General features: G+C 61.6%; 1 protein-coding gene across 1 annotated transcript in view; it reads right to left on the bottom strand.

Annotated features, from left to right (window-relative positions):
* BMP7 (bone morphogenetic protein 7) overlaps positions 1–18133 on the bottom strand; it is an 81038-nt gene that overhangs the window by 20410 nt on the left and 42495 nt on the right. Inside the window, exon 3 of the mRNA XM_070051400.2 lies at positions 5704–5852. Within this exon, the coding sequence (XP_069907501.1) occupies positions 5704–5852 (149 nt within the window). The remainder of the gene's footprint in view (positions 1–5703; positions 5853–18133) is intronic.

Below are 18133 nucleotides of genomic sequence, written 5' to 3'. Positions count from 1 at the left end.
CAGGGACAGGGTGTGGGGAGGAGATGCCCCCGTGGCCTTGGGGCTCAGGAGAAGTAGAGTGAGTGCCGGGAGGAGCAGGGGACAGGGTCCACCAAGGAGATGCAACCTGGGCAACCGAGGCCACAGGAGAGGGGCGGGGCTGCCTGGTGCGGCCCTCCCGGGCCCCCAAGGGAAAGGAGAGGACATTGGGAGCCAGGACCAGAGGCTGGAGTCCACGTCTCAGGTGCGTGTGTGTGCAGGGATCGGGGTCTCCAGCGGCCTGCAGTGAGGGCAGTGCGGAGGTGGAAGCCCCAGGATAAGGCCCTGCTCATCACACACCTGCCTGGCAGCCCCAGCACAGTGGAGTCTGCTTCCTCCAGGCTGGCCGCCAGGCGCCCAAAACAGGTGCACACAGGTGCTTCGGATGAGGGGTGAGGGAGGGGACGGAGACCACTGGCTGTGGGAAGCTGAGTCTACACCCGCGGCCAGGGGCCAGGGGAGAGCCCTTCCCTGACACCCAAAAACCATGAAAATGTCCCAGCATCCCTAAGAGTCAGAGGACAAAGCGCGAGCCTTCAGTACCAAAGGGAATCTCGGGCTGTTAACCCAGCCAGGATTCTGCTCATCCCGAACCAACACGGGTGGAAAAGACGCCTTCACTGGAGGGCGGAGCCCTGGGGCCCAGGCAGCCCCGGCCACTTCGCAGTCTCGCCCGCCTCCCGGGCCCCTGTAAACGCTTGGCTTCCCAGGACGGCGCGGGGACGAGCGCAGCTCCCGGAGCGCAGGAGGCACGAACCTGGTGCCCATCAGGTCCACACGGCCCTCCCGACAGCCCCACCCCTCGGGAGGCCTCCCAGCAGGGGTTGGGGGTGGGGGCTGGGGTCAGATGCTCCAGGGGGGCCGAGTTCCCCTGCTTTCTGGGTCTCTGGCGTGATGGGGGTGACAACCGTGCCGGGTGGGCTCGGTTCTCGTGAGGACCACACCACAACCACAACAGTGATGCTAAGAGCACGGATGGGTGCCAGGCCGGGGCCCGGCATCTTCACCCTCCTCCTCCTCCTCCTCCTTGCCTATGAAGTAGGGCATGTTATCACGGAAGCAGGAAGGAGCAGGTGCGAGGGGTTGGACAGGCTACCGAGACCGCACAGCCTGACACTTGGACACTGGGCTCCAGGGCGTGTGTAGGGGCGGCTGGTGCGTGCTGCACGTGGCCTGGAGCTCCCGCCCCCCCACTCCTACCCCCAGTGCTCCATTCGCCCTCCGGGTGGCCTCTCGTCCACTCTTCCCCGCTGCCCCTCCCTGGGGGAGGCAAGACCCCGCCCGGGCTGCTCCTGATGAGCCACAGGTGCTGCCGAGTTTCCGGGCTCCCTGCCTCCCCCGCAGTGCGGGCACGTGGCCCCGGAGCGGAAGCCAGCTGTGCTGCGGGGGTGACTCACAGGAGGGCCGCAGCTGGGGAGAGGGAACGCACGCACGCCTCACACGCCTCCTGGGTGGTCTCGGAAGGGCACCTCTGACCTCAAGACCGCCCGCCATGGCCAGATGGAAGGAGAGGGAGGGCTCCACGGGGCTGCGGGAGAGCAGGGCTCATGGCTTCCCGAGGCGGGTCCAGAGAGCCCGCTGGCTAGAATGGAGGGAACTGGCCTGGGCCACTACCACCAAGGCACCCATTGTCTGGGTGGAGGACGAGGGCCCTGCAGCCACCTGGGGACCCTCTGCGGGCGGCAAGAGCGCGGCCCAGTGGCTGCGAGATGCCACTGGAGTCAGGGTCAGGACTGAGGGCCAGGTCTCCTTCCCCAGACAGGGCCTGGGCTCGGGCACTGCCGCGCTGGGACCCGGCTCCCCCGGGGCCTGTCGGGGCTGTGATGCTGAGCCAGTCCCGGGAGGAGGGGCCCAGGCAGGGACTGGGTCTCTCCAAGCAGCTCAGACCTGGTACACGCATACCAAGCTGTGCGATGACCTCCGACTCCCCAGCATGCCCCACTGGCTCTCATCTGGAGACAGCCAACGGAGACAGGTGTGGAGCTGGGACCCGAGGGGGCTCCATCGGCTCAGGCGCTGCCAACTCACAAGCTAGGGCCCCAGACGCCAGGCTGCGCCCTGCCAGCTGCCCCCGCCAGGCGCGAGTTTCCCACAGAACTTGTGACATACAGCACATTCCTGGGCCCACACTCGGGGCCTCGCCATCGTGGGGGGCGGGCAGCCTCGAGCCTGGGAGTCAGCACGCCCCGTGTACCCCCAGGGGTCCCTGATGGCTCAAGAACTGTACGGGGGAAACAGAATTCCCAGAGCTCTGAGGGCACAGCCTTCCGTGCGGGGCTCCCGTGTGTCTCAGCTCATCCCCAGTGTGGGCAAACTCAGGCAGCCACGTGGCCTTGGTACGCCTCCCTGACCGCTCCCAGGGGGTCCCTGGGCAGCACCCATGCCCACCCCTAGTGCCTTGACTGGGAGGGAAGGAGATGGGGAGCCTATGTTGTGAGGACAAGGGGACAGCATGGAAGCCTTGCCCTGACTCTACCCAGTGTCCTGCAGCCATCAGTTCACAGGGATGGACAGGGGTCTTCAGTGGGCTCTCAGTTCCCCCACTGTGGGACGGGGTGTTGGGAACAGCACCTGCCCGGCGGGGTCACCGTGACGGACACAGGAGACGGCGGTAACGACACCCGGGGCTCAGCAGCCGGCACACGCTGCACACCTCAGTGCACCTGCGTGAGCCAGGGTGCAGCTGGGACTCGAACCTGGGGAGTCTGCTTCCGGGCCTGGGCTCTATCCACTGGCCTTGTCCACAGCCTCGAGCGAGACAGAAGCTGCATGCAAAAGAGGCCAGTGGGGGAGGAGGAGGACAGCAGGCCTGAAGCCGGGAGCAGCTGGCCACAGGGCCGGGTCACTTGGGAGGAAAATGAAACCTGGGCTCCCTCAGCCTGCAGGGCGGGCGGCAGGACAGAGAACACAGGACCTGGCGGGGCTGAGTTCAAGGCCAGGAGCCACAAGTCCAGGGAACTGTCACCGACGAGGGGAACCAAGCTCACCCGGCTTCATTGCCTCATTTTGATCTCACCCCCAGTATTTTCTGCAGGAGTTTTTAAGGAGAAACAAGCGTAGAGTGCGTCTCACGCCTGCTAAGGCTGGGGCTCCTCTGTGCAACCCCCCCCCCACACAAAGAGCCTCAGAGGAAAGTGGCGGGATAAAGGCCCTGAGAAGTCCTGCGGGGCCCATTTATCTGACCCAGCATCTCGCACACCTCCCCTGACCGCGAAACCCGTCCTTTGCCCCTGGGGTGCCTACTGACACGTCGTGGCACACGGTTTGAGAAATGGTGGCATAGCGCCCAGGTCACAGACTTTTTTCTGTAAATATATTTCTGCAAACACTGAGTATTTTCAGCTCGGCAGGACGTCGGGTCTCTTACTGCGCCTCAACTCTTCTGTTAAAAAAGCAGCCGCAGACAACCGCAACCCAGTGAGCACGGCTGTGCCGACGGGACATCACTGGTGGACACTGTCGTATCACCCACGTGCCCTGAGATCCTATATTCTTCTTGGTTTTTCTCCATGAAACTGTTCTTCCCGCTGGCAAATAAGCAACCCCACACACGCGCTAGGGGCTGGTGTCATGGCCGCTGCTTGGACATCAGAATGTGGGTTTGAGTCCCACGGCTCTGCTTCCAATCCAGCTCCCTGCGAATGCGGGGAGGAAGCAGGGAAGATGTGCCATGCGCTCGGGCCCCTGCACCCACATGGGAGATCTGGATGGAGCTCCTGGCCAGCGTGGCCACTGGGGAGAGAACCAGCAGACTGAAAACCTCCTTCTCTCTCTGTTTCTCCTTCCGTCATTCTGCCTTTCAAATAAATCTTAAAAACAAACAAACAAACAAAAACCAGGCTGCAGGCTGACTTCTTATTGGAAGGTGCAGTTTGCCAACCCCTGCTATAGATCCACGGAAAATTCCAGCACCTTCCAGATCCCCTCTAAGCCTCCAGGGTGTGGAAAGGGGGGAGGGAGGTGATGGAGAGCAGAGTCCCGGGTGTGCGCCTGGACCCGCCCCACGTGGCCTCCCTCACTCAGCCTCCATGGGCTCCTGTCCACCCCCACCCACTGCCCCTTCGTCAGGCCTGGACAAAGGGACAGAAGGGGAGCCCAGAGCGCACTTCCGAGCCTCCCCAGGACCCTGGCCAGCCTCCCCCAAGCTCCAGACCGAAGCAGGGGCCTCCGTTGGGAAGGCAAAGAGGTGAAACCCAGGAGCCACGACGGAAACACTTCTTCAACGGCGTCAGAACCCGCCGGCAAAACCCAGCAGGAGCAGAGTGAGAACAAAACCACGAGTTGGGAAATGAGTTGTTGCTCTAATGTCAAAGAACCGGAATCAAGAAGCCAGACTGAGCACATCAGAGAGGCGGCAGGCGGACGAGCAGGCAGGACCCAGGGAAGAACCGCGACTCACAGAGGCCAGACTGCAGGACGCCGTTGTCGCCTATCGCACTGGCAAGACGGACAATCTGAACTTGAACCAGCAAGGCAGCAGCAACGCGCACCCGCGGGTATTGCTGGGTGTGCATGTGTTGTGTGCACGTGTGTGCGTGCACTGCACGTGTGTACACCTGTGTGTGCATGTGCACAAATGGCCCCACAGGGCGGCAGCCTGACAAACCCGTGGGAGCCAGAGACAGACAATCTCACAGTCAGGAATTTACCCCAGAGCTGCACTCACTCAGCTGAAAAAAGATGCCCGTGTACCAAGGTTTGCCGCTGCAGCCCTGTTTGTAAGAGGTGAAGACCGGAGACATCTGGTCACCCAGGCCAGGGACAGGAGAGTCCCTTAGGTGGCAGTGACGGGGGGGCGGGGGCAGCTCCTGTTTCAGGAGTATGTAGCAAAGTCAGGGTCTGCTCCAGGCCCTCACCACTCACGCCACCTTCGGGGAGCCAGCAGCCCCGGCTTGACCTCGGGGCTGTGAGACCAGAAATCTGCACGGTAGCCAACGCCCCGTGGGAGGCAGGGGATTCCTATGTGCGTCTCAGCACTGTTTCTAAAACTCTTCCCGTAGGAATGTCTTAATCTCACAAGAGCTCAGTGGCCGAGGCCCCCCCCACCTCCCCATCTGCCCTTCCCAAAGCAGGTGGACTGCGGTGGGGGTGCGCGCTGTGGGGAGGCCGAGCGTGGATTCTCCAAGAATCTGAGACTCAGAATCACACTGAAGGGACTGACGTCCTGCTCTGTGTGGGGGTCCTCGTCAGTGCACCCCCCACCCAGGGGACAGCTGGCAGTGTCTGGAGACATCTGGGAGTCACAATGGGGAGATGAGCCAGCACCTAGTGTGGAAGAGGTCAGGGGTGCCTGCAAACCCCCTCCAGGGTGCAGGGCAGCCCAGAACACTGCGCGGCAGGCGCCTGCAGAGCCTGCACCGGCCCCTGGAGACCGCCAGGGATACAGATGTCACATCGGGATTCTAGTTCAAGTGCAGGTTCCTATGCAGCAGATCTGAACGGGGCCCAGGATTGCAAGTCTAACAAGAGGGACCCAATCCAGCTGTGGCCAACTGTGTGGTCCTCTCATGCAGAGGGGAAAGGTGCCACCTTGGGTTGGATCCAAAGACTGGCAGGTGGGGACTGGTTCGGAAGGGCCAGGGAAGCCTGCTCTGCGGGGAACAAGCAGGCTCCCTGCCAAGATCCCCTGAAGTCTGGGGCTTGGGTGCAGGAGGGCAGTGGTGGGGCAGTGGCCAAGACACTCACCATCCAGAGTCTCCACCGAGAGCTGCAGGCCCAGGTTGTGCCGAGGGTTGACCACCCAGTGGTTGCTGGTGGCCGTGATGTCGAAGACCAGCCACCCCTCCTCCGAGGCCCAGAGGGTGCGGCTGTCAAGCAGGAAGAGGTCCGACTCCCTGTGAGAGAGGAGACACGGGCTCTGGGTTAGCCAGGTCGTGGCTCAGCCACCCCACAGCCTAGGATGGGGCCTCACGGGGAGTGGGCAGTGCCATGGAGCCCACTGGGCCCCCAAATTAGTTTGTTGGACAAAAATGCAGGCACCGAGGCCCCTAAGGAGCTATGGAAAGAAAGGGAGTGCCGGAGAGCACCGGGAAGTAGGGAGCCGCCGTGAGCCAGACCCGTCTTCCAAACGCTCAGGGGTCCCTGGGAAAGGGCGGGCGGGCGGGAATTAGCTTACACTGCTGCGAGAGAGCTGAGGAGCAGAAGGTGACGGCGGCTAGATGATTTGTCACGTGACTGGCCCTGTCCCAGAGGCCCCAGGCACACCCCTCCCTCCTCACAGCCCTGAGTTGTGGGGAGACCATCTGCACTCGATATGTGATGAGACCGTGGTGTCCCCCGGTCATTCAGTCAGGAAGCTGCCAAGGCGCTGGGCCCAGGCAACTGAGCATGAGTGTGGGCACGCCCAGGTCCACCACGCGATTTCTTCCTGAGCCCACTGAGGGTTAGGACGCAGCTTCCTGGACTGTTCTTCATGGGGTATTCTCTCCTCCTCACTGTGCGCAAAACCGCCACTGACCCTGTAGAGGATGGAGGATGGGTGGGGGGATGGTTGGGTGGGTGGGTGGATGGATGGATGGGTACGTGAGTGGATGAGTGGGTGGATGGACAAAGAGCAGATGGACAGACAGATGGACGAATGGATGGATAGATGTATGGGCAAACGGGTGAATGGATGGATGGGTAGACAGGTGGGTGGGTAGTATGGATGGGTGAGGGGTAGATGGATGGGTGAGGGGTAGATGGATGAATAGATAGGTGGATGGGTATTATCGGATGGGTGGGTGGATGGGTGGATAGGTAGAATTTTACATTTCTTGGATATAGAATTCTGGTATACCAAGTCTTCACAATATCTCCTGTGTACTTTTTTTTTAAACAGACTAATTTATTTATTTGAAAGGCAGAGGCGCAGAGAGGCAGAGGCGGGGCAGGGGGTCTTCCATCTGCTAGTTCACTCCCCAGATGGCCGCAACAGCTGGAGCTGTGCCAATCATCTGAAGCCAGGAGCCAGGAGCCAGGAGCTTCTTCCAGGTCTCCCAAGAACTTGGGCCATCTTCTTCTGCTTTCCCAGGCCATAGCAGAGAGCTGGATTAGAAGTGGAGCAGCCGGGACCCAAACCGGTGCCCATATGGGCTGCTGACAGTGCAGGTGGTGGCCTTACCTGCTACACCACAGCGCCGGCCCCCCTTCTGTGAACTTTTAATTATCAGGATTCAGTTTTAATACTTCGGATCCCTCAATAGTCAGTTACTACATTTTAGCTCCTAGGTCGTGCCAGGCAGGCAATAAATGATGAACAACCCCAGGACACTGCCAGTCTCTATCATTCCTGGAGTGACTGGTTTTCCCGGGAATTACGATCCACTTTCTGCTCAGACACTCTGACTGCTTGCCGAGCACTTGCCCTGGGCCGGGCTCTGGGCTGAGATGTGACCAGCATCACGTCACCCGATCCTTATGACAACTCTAGAAGACACATCGCCTTGCCCACGCCACTGTGCAGCTCTCAAATTGAGGTTCAGAAAGGTGGAGTTGTTCAGCCAGGGTTACACCCTGAGGACAAATCCAGGCAGGCCAACTGCAAGCCCTAGCTTGCACCGTATACAAAGACAGCTCTTCTGGGGGACAGCTGTCATCATTTCCAAGCCTTCGACACATCCAGCTCACTGGAACGTGACCTACTATGCCTTCAGCAGAGCTGGGCAGGGGATGTCCTCTCGTTGAGGGTCTCCAGTGGGCCCCAGTCCCGTCTCCCTGCAAAGTGCTGCCACCCAGCCTCGTCGAGTGCTGCCGTGCCCGTCTGGAAGGACTGCCAGGGTCTAACTCTGCCGTGTGCAGTAGACGTGCACCAGGCAATCAACAGGTGCGAGACTCAGAGAGGGTGCAGGAAGTAAGTCTGCAATGTCTCTAAGTCCTGGAGATTAACAGGTCACTCAGAAACCTACAGAGGGAGGAAGAGCCAGGCTCAGAACAAGACAGGCGCTCCCATCCCAAAGTCGGGGGCACAGAATGGAGCTGTGCCGGTCCCGTCTCGGCGACGGGCAGCATCACCAGGACCATGTGATGGACGCAGCGGTCACCCCACCGCAGGCCCTCCCGGAACCCTGCTGTTTAGGCATCACTCAACACATCCTGGATCCCGATTCTCACGATGCTGGATTAGATTATCTCTATGACTTGAGTGTCTGTGTCTGTTGCCGTTGATTTCTCAACAATGTTGCAGTGCATTCGTTTCTGAGAGGAGCAGCGTGGTGGGGGCAAGAGGCGCGGAGTCACCACACAGACCCCGGGAGTCGGGTGAAAGCAGGCTTGAGGCGAGCAGCCCGCAGACTGGTTTATTACAGTTGGAACAACACCTTATATAGCCAAGACCAGCCAATCTGGTCAAGGGGTGGTCTATGCCCCAACCAATCACAGCCTGTTGCCAGGCAGGCTCCGTTGCCAGGTGGGTTCCAAAGCCATTCCTGAGTAACTGACACTCACTTGCCAGTGGCCACCTTGGCATGGCCTTCTCATTCCACCACGTGTCCCTCTCAAAACTCAGTACCCCAAGGGGCTCGGGCCACGAGGACTCCACCCCACAAATGGATGCACCCTCTTTAGAGGGCTTAAGGGGCTGGGTTTGAGCCCTGGGTGCCCTCCTGCCCTCAGCCACTTGAGCGCACAGCTGCCCGGTGCCGTCTTAGCAGATGCTGACCCTGCTGAAGCCTTGATCTTGAACTTGAGACCCCCAGAACCGAGAGAAGCGAATGTCCACCCTTCATAAACCAGCAGTCGGGGCACTGTGTTATAGAAGTGCAGAGTGACAACCGTGCAGTGTGTGGCTACCACCTGGCTTCAGGTCTCACGACCCATGAATGCAGCCATGACACACGCGACACAGCCCCCCGCCCCCCTCAGCCAAAGCTGCTGGTGACGTCTACGACGCTAGGTCCTGGTTTGACAGAGGGAGGTGATGGGAAGTCTTCTCAGAGCCACACAGAATTCTGAAGACCCCGAGTTTGACTTCCATGTTCAAACTGAATCAAAACAACGGGGCTGTTTCCCACGACTCATCCACACCTGCCCGTTCCCCGCGTCCGGCTGGAGGCCGTCCCAGGACCGGCGTGGGGGCCGTCCACGCAGCGTCGCAAGCCACACACCAGCACTTCCGCTGCCTTCATCTCCGATTTGCCTTGATGTCTTCCCTGGCAGGGGAGAGCCACCAAGACGGCCGTGAAGCAGCCAGCTGTCCTCCAGAACCCGCAGATGGGAGAGGAGGCGTCGCTCAGAGTGGGAGCAGGCGCTCCTCCCGAGCCGGGCTCCGGCCCCGTCGGAAGCACCCGCACCGCAGCCCAGAAGTCGCAGACCTGGGCGGTGATCTTGCTGGGAAATTGCTGGTTACAGGGAAGTGTGGCAGGCCCCCACGGACAGTAAAACAATGAATGGTAACCGGGGAACACAGGAGGCCCGCCAAGCGATGCTAAACATTCGCTCACTGCAGGCCGGGGCGCTGGGCCGCATGCTCCGGGCCAGCGCTGACTCAGCCATGAATCAACGAATCCAGCGGCTCCTCGCCCCCGAGCCACGGGCTGCACTTGGTTCCAGGCGCACTTGGGAGGCCAGCGCTTGCTCCGAGGGCCCTGGGAGAGAGGGGGACACCGGCCCGGGGGGAGGGGCAGGCAGCGATTACTCAGCAGCCCGTGCAGCCGGCAGCTGGGCAAGCGAGAGCCAGTAGCTGCCTCCCCAGCCTGTTCAGAGAAGCCTGGTCCGTCCAAGCAGGACGCGGCGCCGGACAGGCCCTTTGAGACGTTTTCATTGACTTTGAACACGGCGGCCTCCCTGACCCAGCCCCGGGAGGACGGAGGAGGCGGAGGTTGGAGGGGAGAGGCCCCCAGGAACCTAAACGCCCTCTGTCACCTTTGTCAGCCCTGAAAATCCAGGGGCCTCCCCTCGGAACCTCCCCCAGAGCCCTCGGGCCTGGAAAAGCCATCGTCCCCCGCGTACAGACAAGGCGCGGGAGGCTCAGCCCGATGACGCCAACTGTCCACGTACAGACCACGCGCGGCAGAGGCGGGCTCCTGCACAGGACACAGGCGCCTCGGCCCTGGCAGGTCCGGACTCCCCATCCCACCCAGGGACAAGAGCAGCGCAGGAAGACGGTGACTCCTGCATGACGCGTGTCGTCCCCCCAGCACGGCGTAGAGCCGCCAGCTCAGCCCCCAGCCTCAGCCTCCCCTTCTGTGAAATGGGCACAGTGCCTCTTGATGACTGGGACCAGCCAGACTTCCCAGAGGGCGTCCATCGTCACGGCAAGCTGTTGACACTGGTGCCCGTTCCCGACTGTGCCGCGGGATGCTCCAGGGGAGGGACTTCCGGCGTTTTGGCTCCAGAGGCGCTGGGCCACGCCTGAGCCCCTCCCCCAGTCTGCAGCCCGCACCTGCACTTAGAGAAAATTCACGTTGACTCCAAACCCACCAGACAGGCGGGCGAGATGTGCACAGTCGTGCGACATCTCCCGCCAAAAGCAGCCACCGCCGGTTCCTCCTCCTCTGCACCACACTCTGCCCTCCCACAGAGCTGAGGGGCTGACCTCGTGACCTGTGGTGACCCGTGGGACCCAGTGGAAGCGAGACCCTGAGAAGTCAGATACCAGATCAAGAATTCGGACGCAGGGGCTGGCACCACGGTGCAGCCGGTTACGCCGCCACTTGCGACCGCGGCAGCCCACATCGGAGTGCCGGCTGCTCCACTTCTGATCCGGCTCCCTGCTAATGCACCTGGCTGGGGCCCTGACCCATGTGGGAGACCCAGATGGAGTTCCGAGCTGCTGGCTTTGGCCTGGCCCAGCCCTGGCTATTGTGGCCATTTGGGAGATGAACTATACCTCCCACCTCCTCCCTCCCTTCCTCTCCCCCCGCCCCTACCTCTTTCTATCACTCTGCTTTTCCAATAAATAAATGAGTAATTCTTAAAAACAGAATTCTGACTGACCTGCTGATGAGAGAGCGACCAGAGGGCAGGGAGGCAGAGGCCACAGAGGATGTGGGTCCCCGAGGGGAGGAACAAAGCCAGCCCCCAGGTGAGGCGCCGCCCCCGCCTTCCGGCCCCAGTGGCGTTCCAGCACTGTCAGTGACCACAGCAAACGCTACAAAGAGTAGAAGACCCAGCCCTCCAGGCCCCGCCCAAATTCCTGAGCCCTAAAGGACACGACGTGTGGGTGGCAGGCTCCAAAGAGCAGTCGCACTGTTTACAACCCAAGAACTGGAGAGCAGCCGTCCAGCCAGAGGTGAGCGGAGGCCCCCGGGCCACGGAGCCTCGCACAGCTGCTCAGGGCCACACAGATCCGCTGCCAACCAGGGCAGTGCCCGCGAGAAAGCAGGTGCAGGATGTGAATTTCTGGGGAAACACAGCATGCTAAAGTCCGTGCAAATAGAAATGGAAAGTTCGAGCCGGCCATTCTCTCACCCCAGATGGCTACAGACTAAAGGCCAAGTTATCGCCGTAATTCCTGCTTAGACAGCTGATCAGACAAACGGAGGAGGCGCGTGTGAGGAGGGGCGCGCAGGTGCCAGTGAGCCGGCCGCAGGAGCCACGGTGGGTGGAGGCGGAACACACACGGCACGTCCCACCCCCAGGACGCTGCAGAACACCAGAGACAGTGACAGGCAGGGGTGTGGGGAAACGGGAGCGCAGCCACCTCGGAACAGTCGGCAGACGCTAGGAAGATGGGGTTTGCACCCCGTGATCAGAGAGAAATGGGAAGCGATGTCCCCAAAGATCGTGTACACGAACGCTCACCATGCAGGAACGTTGTTAACAGCGGTCAGTAAAAGGAAACAAACCCACGAGCTGACGAAGAGAGAAACACGGGCGACCCACGCGAGGGACGTCACCTGGCCATAAAGAGGAAGGAAGCCGTGACGCCCACTAGGACACAGAGGAACCTTGAAATAATTAAGCTAAAAGCAAAAGTAGGGGGCCGGCGCTGTGGCAGGAGGGTTAAGCCGCCACCCGCAGCACTGACATCCCCTACAGGCGTCAGTTCAAGTCCCAGAGGCTCCACTTTCAGCTCCCCGCAATTGGGTCTGGGAAAGCAGTGAAAGATGCCCAAGTTCTTGGGCCCCTGAACCCACATGGGAGACCAGGATGGAGTTCTAGCATCCTGGCTTTGGCCTGGCGCGGTCCCAGCCGTTTTGACTGTTTGGGGAGTTTCTCTCTCTCTCTCTCTCTCTCTCTCTCTCTGTGTGTGTGTGTGTGTAACCCTGCCTTTCAAATACAATAAGCAGTCAGAGCCCACAGTGTGTGAGTCCATTTTCAGGCGGTGCCCAGAACATGGAGACAGAAGTGGACCAGAAGTGGACAGAAGCTGCCATCAGCCAGGGAGCGAGGGAACAGGGTGACTGCTGAGCGTGGAGCTGATTTGGGGGGATGGAAGGTAGCGAGGGTGGCTGCACGGCGTGTTCAGAACCTTTGAGAACTGGACCCTTTCAAAGGGCCGATGGTGTGGGATGCAACTGTGTCTAGTAATGCCGTGTTGTTGTTGTTTAATAGATGAGGCCAAGGTAAACCCCAAACACAGAGCATGGCGCCACTGTGCTGCCAACAGTGTAAGCTGCTCATGTTCCTTTTAAAATTGTTTTTAGGGACCAGTGCTGTGGCGTAGCAGGTAAAGCCACCACCTGCACTGCCGGCATCCCATACGGGCACCGGTTCAAGTCCCGGCTGCTCCTCTTCCAATCCAGCTCTCTGCTGTGGCCTGGGAAGGCAGTAGAAGATGGCCCAGGTCCTTGGGCCCCTGCGCCTGCGTGGAAGACCTGGAAGAAGCTCCTGGCTCCTGGCTTCAGATCAGCTCAGCTCCGGCCATTGCAGCCAACTAGGGAGTGAACCAGCGGGTGGAAGACCTCTCTCTCTCTCTCTCTCTCTCTCTGCCTCTCCTTCTCTCTGTGTGTAACCCTGACTTTCAAGTAAATAAATCTTAAAAATATAAATAAATAAATTGTTTTAAAGAGTTATTTATTTAAAAGATAAAGTGACTGAGAGAGAAAGACAGAGAGAGAGAGAAATCTTCTACCCATTCAATCCCCAAATGGCCTTAACGGCGGGGCCTGTGCCAGGCAGAAGGCAGCAGCTCCTGTTCCATCCAGGTCTCCCACGGGGGTGCAGGGGCCCAGGCACTCGGGCCGTCCTCTGCCACCTTCCCAGGCGCGTCACCGAGTGGAGCAGTGGGCGCTGGCTCTGGCTCCGGCACTCCTATCTGGGATGCTGGTGTCACCGACCACGGCCTAAGCCACTGTGCCACAACATGGGCCCCAAAGGGGCCCACAGCTCTGCATGGAGAGCGACAATGCTGCCACCCGGGTGTCACTGCTGTGTCCACACGGCCAGCTCTTCCTAGTCAGAGAAAACCTCCACCTGTGTAGGGGCAGCACCTTCAATCAGAGAGCCAGGCAAGGCGGCCGGCCGCACTCGCGCCCCCTGCTCCAGGGTCCCAGAGCCACAGGCCTGCACCTTGTCCCTTGATCTTCCCACCACTTCCTGTCGCAGCCTCTGGAGAGACAAACACCAGCAACAGACCCAGAGGGCAGCTCCTCTCCTCCCGAAACCAGGTCCCCCAAGCCCAGCTCTGCAAGGCATGAACCCCTTGTGACCCCAACCCCCTGCGCCGAGGCTGTTAATATTTAACCAGCAGCCCGGGGTCAGGGAGCCGCGGGGGATGCTGGGAGCCTCCTTTCCCATGGCAAGGCGCCCCAGGACCACTGAAATCCAATCCTGGCGGGAGAAGCCCCTGCACAGAGTTCGTTCCCAGCGTCTCGGCCCCCCTTCCCCAGGAAAGTTCTCCCACGGTGGAAAAGTGGGTATTTTAACATCTCAGGCGTGGGAAGGTGGAAAGTCTTTTTTTGCTCCCAGACTACTCACAGGTTATTCAGAGACTGTGACCCCAAGGGCCCCACCCACGTCCCACTCCTGGAGGAGGAGGAACCCACGCAGCTTCCGGATGTGGCCCTAGGCGCCTCAGAGAGGTCAGCGCCCCGTGCACGCACGCTCAGGGCAGGAGTGCGGACGATGAGCCACGTCAGGCAGCACAACTGCTCCTGTGTCCGTCACGGCCTCCTCCTGTGGCACAGGCCACCTCTGGTCTCGGGCCCCAGCTCTTGGGCTCTGGGGATGCCTGCTTCAGCCCCTGCCCGTGGAGCAGACCAGGCTGTGCGGACTCCCAGCTCCGGAGTCCGGGCTGCATGAGAAATAGACACCAGCTCCCGGCCAGCATCTGGGTGTGTGGTGGAAAATGCTCCCGCCGTCACAGGGACCCTCAGACACAGCCCACCACGCTCAGGGTGCAGACACAGGCTGGGCTTGGAGGGGCCACACCTGTCATCACCCAGGCTCTCTCCAGGGGACCGGGCAGGGGCCCGGGGGCTCTCAGCCCAACACCACCAGCGGCGCCAAGCTCCCAGGGCCACCCTCCCCTCACCTCCCCTCTTCCAACCAGGCAGGTGCAGCATTGACCCCCATCCCCCAGACAGGTGTCTCGGCGGCAAGTAGCACAAAGCCCAGCCAGCTTGGGCTGCAGGTGGGCAGAGGAGGAGGTGCCCGGCCCCAGCTAAGGTGGCCTCGCCATCCAAGAAAGGAGGTAACCACATGCCAACCCCCAGAGCCTGGGATCAAATCGAGGCTTGCCTGCGAAGGGGCAGTGACCCTGGGTTACCCTGGCGGGCCCCGGGCAATCACCCTCACCCTCTTGAATGGAAGAGGGAGGCAGAGCAGAGGAGGGAGGTAAGGGCAGAAGCCCTGGCCTGACCACACCGGGGGGGAGAGATGTGCCCCCAGAAGGGACGCAGCCCCAAGCAGCCCTCAATTCCAGCCCAGGAAGCCCGCGTCAGACCTGGGGCCCCACACCTGTAAGAGGAAGCCTTGGCGCGGTCCTAGGCCACGTGGGGGCGTGGCTCGTCACTCAGCACAGCAGCCCAAGGAACTGCTACCGTGTCCCCCTCACCGTGAGGTCCACCCCGGGCACCTGCCAGCCCGACCTGCTCTGCTGGGAGCCGAGGGCAGAGGGAGCCAGGGCAGAGCTCGGGGCCAGAGGCTGGGCCAGCACCGCACAGAGTGGAAGGGAGGAGCGCAGACTCCCCAGGGCGACCGGACTCGGCTGTGCATGGCACTGGGGGGGGGCACCCCTTGTGGGGGGGCGAGCCAATGCTGCCGAGGGGGCAGGGAAGAGTGTTTTTGGCCAAGGGAACAGAGGGTGCGAAGCACAAGGGAAGAACCTTGGGGAGAGGGCGCAGGTGGCTTCGGGCAGACTGGGCAGGGTCACCTGGGGAGGAAGCTATGGGAGGCTGGAGCAAGGGCGGGGGTTTGCCCCTACATGGCCGGCGGCTCCAGCAGGTTCTCCCCTCCCCTGCCCTCAGCTGACCCTCACCCTCCACCCGCTGTTTCCACGGCCATCCTGCCCACCCCCATGCCGGCAGCGCCCTCCTCCTAGGCTAGGCCAGATGACCACAAAGGGTGCCCCCAGGGCTCTCGGGGTGGGTCAGGTCAGGTCAGGAAGCACACAGATGCCCTGAGGTCCTGATCCCCTTCTCCCAGCTGCAGGAGGAAGGGTCTGGAGTGGATGAGTTTTGAAAACAAATCTCGTGAACCGGAGCTGGAAACGAGGAGGGGGAGGTTGGAAGTGGAAGGGACTGTGGGAAGCAGCACGTGGTACCTCGCTCCCCGCAGGGGCCAGCGCCGTGGTGCAGTAGGTTAAACATCCACCTGCAGTGCCAGCATCCCATATGGGCGCCGGTTCGGGTCCCGGCTGCTCCTCTTCTGATCCAGCTCTCTGCTATGGCCTGGGAAAGCAGTGGAAGATGGCCCAAGTCCTTGGGCCCCTGCACCCACGTGGGAGACCCAGAAGAAGCTCCTGGCTCCTGGCTTCGGATCAGCGCAGCTCCGGCTGTTGCAGCCAATTGGGGAGTGAACCAGCGGATGGAAGACCTCTCTCTCTCTCTCTCTCGCTCTCGCTCTCTCTTTCTCTGCCTCTCCTTCTCTCTCTGTGTAACTCTGACTTTCAAATCAATAAATGAATCTTGAAAAAAAAAAAAAAAAAAAAAAAAAAAAAAAACCTTTCCCAGGCCTTCCTGCACGGGGTCAGGGAGACTACGGGACCGAGGGTCGCACCTGGGAAACCAGGCAGAGAAAGAGACTCCATTCCTGGTTGCAGGTGCACCTGCGGGGGCCCTGGGGGGTCTGGCCCGGCTCACCACGCCCTGCTCCCACCCCAGCCAGCTCGGCCTCTCCTTCCTGCCACACCGCCATCCCGACTGCTGCAGCTCCCTAGGGAAATGCCCACAATGCCCTTGTGACACAGCCCCTAGCGGTCCCGCCGCGCGCAGCCCGAGGCTGGACGGCACACCTCCTGGCTCAGTGCTCCGGGTTTCTCTCGCTCCTCACGGCTTTGAAGCTCATCCTTGGCCACAGCCAGGCCTGCCCTGCTCATTCAGTGAGCCAGTGCGCCCGTGTCTTCCAGGGACCCCGCCCAGCCACGGGCACTTCCACGGTCCTTCTGGGAGCTGTGACAGGAAGAGGAGAGTGGCTGCTGCTTCGATTCAGGCCCCTCGAGAAATGGAGGTGCCTCCCAGCTCCGCAGGACCTCGGCCGTCCTGTCCTGCCCCACGCGCCACGGGCATGGGCTGCCTGGCCACGCCCACTGGCTGATGCGGGCCCTCGGGAGCCCCTCGGCACCTCCACACCCCCACCTTACACGGCGGCATTGTGTGGACCTCTGCTCACCTCCCCCACCGCCAGGCCTGGCCACCCACAGGGCCACTGCCTTTGGTCGGATGTCAAGAAAGACCAAGAGGACTCCCAGGGCAGGGGACAGGGGCTGGGAGGAAAGCAGGTCTCGGATCTACCTCTGGCCCCTCCCTGCTGCCCCGTGCGCGAGGGCTTGGGCCCTGCTGCCCCGTGCGTGAGGGCTTGGGCCCTGCTGCCCCGTGCCGGTCAGCTTGCGTGAGCCACGCGGAGACCAAGGACAAGGGCTGTGCTGTTGACTGTGCGCCCGGGGAAGCATCCGGGCCTCCGGGATTCCCCAGAGAAGCCAGGCCTGGCAGGGAGCGCTCGGGGCTGCACGTCGCCCTGGGAAAGCCCCGTGCGGGCGGGCATCTGGCGTGGCGGGGCCGGGCGGGACACTCAGCTGTCTCCACTCTCCCTGATTGCTCCACTTCCTCCAGCCTCCAGCTCCAGACCGAAATAGAACACACGAGGCACACTCAGCCTCTTCCACGCACACTCAAGGAATAAACAAACCAACCAAACACCCGTTTCAGGCTGAGTCGGCTGAAACACAGCAAGAGGAGGCGGAACCGCAGGCTGTTTTAGGATTGAGAACGCGGAGAGGAGACGCACACGCGACGGGCAAAGGAAATGAACTTAACTGTGGGGCTTTGCAGACAGAAGCAGGCGGCTGATTCCGGAATTCCAACGTTCCAACAGTGAGGGCCGGGTGGGGGCGCGAGACGCAGGGCGGCGGGGGCGTCCTGGACTCCTCTGACCCTCGCATCCTTAAACCAGGGCGGCGCCAGCCTGAGGGAAGGCTATGAAAGGACTCCCACCTGCTAGGCGCTTGCAGAGTGCCAGGAACCCTGCCAGGTGCCTACGTGCCTCCGGCCACGGCCTCCCACTGGCTGCCCCGTATGGCGGATGCTCTCCCCCTCGCCTGTCTCAGGGACCCCCCCACCCCCCACCAAGGAAGCAGAGCTGAGTCACGCACTTGACTGCAAATGGTTGGCCTGAGAGGTGACCAGGAACCCTCAGGAGGGGGCGGGGAAGGGAGGATGGGATAGAATCAGCCAAGACAGGGTGCAGTGGGCACCTGGGAGCGCAGCCCACCAGCACCCCAGGGAGTTTATCACCACCAGCGGCAGAGGGCTGCTCCCAGGCCCAGACACCCCGTGAGTCAGGGCAGCTGGGCGGCGCCCCTTTGTAGGAAACAGCCAGCTCTGTGCACTGATGGCCCCATCCCACAGAGGAGGGGCAGAGGCCAAATCCAAGGTCACAGCCAGCACGGCTAACAGGCAAGGGGAGGGCACCCTGGGCAGCAGCAGCTGCAGCCTAGACCCATGGCGGGGGTCACGGCAAGGGAGGTGCCGCTGGCCGGTCCTCACCGCACAGGGCCAAGAGCACAGTTAGATGCAGCCCTGCACCTGTGACGCCT

The sequence above is a fragment of the Oryctolagus cuniculus genome, chromosome 11, assembly GCF_051225735.1.
Source record: "Oryctolagus cuniculus isolate XC-2025 breed Fujian yellow rabbit chromosome 11, ASM5122573v1, whole genome shotgun sequence".
In the NCBI taxonomy this organism is placed as follows: domain Eukaryota; kingdom Metazoa; phylum Chordata; class Mammalia; order Lagomorpha; family Leporidae; genus Oryctolagus; species Oryctolagus cuniculus.
The sequence above is the reverse complement of the archived record's forward strand: the minus strand, read 5'-3'. Positions and strand labels throughout refer to the sequence as shown.